The sequence below is a fragment of the Coffea arabica genome, chromosome 6e, assembly GCF_036785885.1.
Source record: "Coffea arabica cultivar ET-39 chromosome 6e, Coffea Arabica ET-39 HiFi, whole genome shotgun sequence".
Classification (NCBI taxonomy): domain Eukaryota; kingdom Viridiplantae; phylum Streptophyta; class Magnoliopsida; order Gentianales; family Rubiaceae; genus Coffea; species Coffea arabica.
The window spans coordinates 59,959,646-59,963,245 of record NC_092321.1 but is presented as its reverse complement, the minus strand read 5'-3'; the positions used below and the strand labels follow the sequence as shown (position 1 = coordinate 59,963,245).

Sequence of the window (3,600 nt, the reverse complement as noted above, 5' to 3'; positions counted from 1 at the left end):
ATCAGTGGTTAAAATTTTATATGGAATAAAAGTTGGGGAAATCAACTTTTGCTCAAACATGGATATTAAAGTTTTACAGTTTTGAGTCATCGAGGGACGTGAAAATTGAATTTAAAGTACAACCACTCTTTGACCAAAATCAATGTAGCAAGATTGATTTCAATAACTTTAAATACCATCAAACTTCTCCAAAATCAAGGACCAATCCGTAAATGTCATCCAAGTTCCAAACGAAAAAAAAATCATTATTATAACTACTACTAAAATAGTACTTTTACTTTTTCTAGAAGGCCTTTGTTATTAATCTACAATTCTTAGATTTGCCTTGTTAGGGGGTAAAAGAAACATGACTCAAATTTTGAAAGGGTATTAGTCCAATTTCCGAAAACAATGGTGAGGATAATTCTGTCATTTCACACCAATCAATATATCCATTTATTCTTTCTTTTCGACCGGCCAAATTCCAAGCTCCATTTGCTCCTTACAGAGAGTATACATTTCCAGAGCTCACTCTCAAGCAGCAGTAGAAAGGAAGAAGAAGAAGAAGACGGTCCGACCCGACCCGACTGAAAATGGGCGGAGGAATGGAAACAAATAAGAACCGTTGGATCGAAGATTGGTCAACGGCCAGAGAGAATCTGGAGTACAACTTCCGATGGACCCGCCGGAACCTGGCTCTCGTCGGCATCTTCGGCGTCGCCATCCCGGTCTTAGTCTACAAGGGCATCGTCCGTGAATTCGTAAGCCCCAAACTGAACTTTTTTCCTTTTTTTCCTTTTCAGAGTTATTCTTTCTTATTATCTGTTGAAGACGACATCCGATAGATGCCTGCCCTATTTTTGGATCTGATTGCTGCTCAAATTCCTTGGTGATAATTAGGGTTTTTCTTTTTTCAGTTCTGCAGAATTGATTAGTTAATTGTGCAATTAGCATATTGGGTTTTAGGTTATACTTGGTTAATTAGGCATTTGGGCAGCTAAGTATTAGTTATGAGAGTGATGATACTGGCACTCCAATTGTCGTTGATGGCACTCTATATCTTTTGCAATTTTCATAAAAGAAGATGAAGAAATGGAGGGCCATTGGCAAAAAGTGCAGTGCCACTATGATTAGCCCAATTGTAATGCTACCAAGTTGAAGCCTTTTTAGTTATATTAGATTCACTGTGCAAATTGAAGTACAAAGGGCTTGTGGGTTTGCAAAGACACAATTTTTTCTTGGGTGCATTATTGTTATTGTACCACTGATTCAGAGCATTTTCAACGTTCGATGTAAATATGTCTGAGCAATGAGGCTTGAGAATGTGTCAGAGTATCTAGAAAGAAGCGAGACATGACTTAAAAGAGTTTCTTTTGCCAAAATGTTTTTCTTTTTTAGGAGAAACTCCTAAGTTGTGTTTGCTTTCGGAGAGGTTCTAGTTCATTATTTTTTAAGTGGTGATTTGTCGTGTTGGAGTACAGCAGTTTCTGGGTTTGGGAAAATGTAAAATCTGGCTTTGATTAAACTGTCATAGTTGTGTGAAAGATTGACCCTAAAGTTGTAAAAAGTGCTCTTTGCTCAAACCTCTTTTTATTCCAAATGGATTCCTTGCCATCAAGCTCCCACTTTCTTATTTCACTTTGAATAAGCAGCGAGATCATTATCAAGCTGGATGGGGTAGTTTGATGGACTAAAACCATTTGGTTGCAAAACCAGAAATTGCTTTTTTGAAATGGTGACTTTAAAGTCAGATATGCTAAATACTGACTTGGGAGTCAAGTTAATTTTTAAAGGATCCCAATTACTAGCATAACCTGCTGAAAGATATGCAATAGTAGGAGCTGCCGTATTAGTCTTGAGAAGTCGTTGTTTGAGGTAGGTAAATCAACAATTTTTGTATTTCTAGGATCAAAAGGACATCCTTAGAAATTTGAATAAGATTTACAATTCTTTAGTGACAACACTCCAATAGTTGTTTAAGCACTTCAAATCTAGTACAAATAATAGGCAAACCAGCGTTCAAATTTTTAGCCAACCTATCAGTTTAACGTGCAGGGAAAGAACACAAAATGGAGAATGGGACTTTAGTATCAGAAAAGATTAAGTGGAACTTTTTGGGTAGAAGTAGCTGAGATTATGTAGTGGGGTAGGCACAAAGAGAAATGGAATAGGTATGTAAATGTTTATAAAAATAGAAGAAAATAAGAATTACTATGTCCTAGTGTTTGTCTGAATTGAGCTGACACTTTATTGTGTACAGTGATTTTGTTGTACTTCATGTGAAAAACCATACCGGCTGTGCTTCTTGTTTTTGATACTTAAGTGCATACAGAGCAAAATCGAACAGAGCACATTCTTTTGGAGGACTGCCAATGTAGTATATTATCCTAGCTACCTTTAAGAGTGTGTTCTGGCATTAGAAATTTCACGTTTGTTCTTTCATATGGCTGGCAGTAGTGATTGCTTATATAGTGAAGTGAACCATATGCTGCCTGATTGTTAGCTGTGTAAAATTTTACTGGAATTGATTCTGGAGAGTGCGATATGCAGATTTTGCCTTTTTTTTTTTTGGTCTTTGGTCTGATTTTTGGACTCGGTTATCCTCTGCAATCTTTTTTTTTTTTAATCTAATACTGAAACATTTGGGATTCTCTTTTTTTGAATGTGTTTATTTCTTTTATATGAAGGCTAAAGTATTTGTTTTTATTTCTGATTCATTTATGTGTGCTGTCCTGTATACTTCCACATAAGTTTAACAATGGTTGCTTTGGTGACAGCATATGCAAGATGAGGATGCAGGGAGGCCATACAGGAAGTTCTTATGAGTATTTTCAAGCTTCTGTAATAATGGTGGCTGAAGTAAATCTAGGTTTTTCTTCAGGACACGAAAAGGTGTGGTTTTCTCAATCTGCATTTTCTCATATTTCACTTTTCTTTGTAGAACCTCTAGTTTGTGCCAAACAAGGGATCGTGCTACCGTTGAAATCAATGTTGATTGTAATTGTGATCCCATATCTTCAGCTGCAAACTTTCTAGTTCCTGGTTTCTAAATCATCATGCACTTGCATGTGAAATTGACAGGCCACCGTTGGAAATCAATGGCTCTTTGTCAGATTTTATTTCCTGTTGATATCATAAATTGGCTATCTTATTGCAGATTGATAGCTTTGTATGTCATGTGAGCCTTTTTTTTGAAAAGTGCAGAATACAAATCAAGCCCGGACGAATTAACTAGCAAGTAGATCTAAATCGGATTTGCAAAATTGCTATAATACTCTCTCTCTCTCTCTCTAAAAACACAGAAGGAAGCGAAATGAGTCCTTAAGAATGCATCGAGCTACTAGCAGTCATCTTTTTCTCCATGTAAAAAGGATCCCTACAAGTACTGGAAGGGGTAGGGCTGTTATTGTAGCTTAGACTAGATTTTATGTATAACTATTTTCCTTTGTACAAGCTTCCATAGGTATGCATTTGGGGAACCAAAACCTAATACCCAATCACCAGTCGACTTGCAAATGTAAGTAAGCAGCGTATTTGTTCTTTAAACTCGGACCGGTGGGTGACCTGGGCCAAGTGTTCGGCTTCAGTCCAATTGGTTCAACCGGCCAGGTATGGGAAATT

General features: G+C 36.9%; 1 protein-coding gene across 1 annotated transcript; it reads left to right on the top strand.

Moving 5' to 3' along the window:
• Window positions 1-458: 458 nt before the first annotated feature.
• LOC113694762 (uncharacterized) lies at window positions 459-3,078 on the top strand. The gene is made up of 2 exons (XM_027213627.2): window positions 459-740; window positions 2,757-3,078. Exons 1-2 carry the CDS (start codon window positions 573-575, stop codon window positions 2,802-2,804), a joined length of 216 nt encoding a protein of 71 aa, XP_027069428.1. The 5' UTR covers window positions 459-572; the 3' UTR covers window positions 2,805-3,078.
• Window positions 3,079-3,600: the final 522 nt, after the last annotated feature.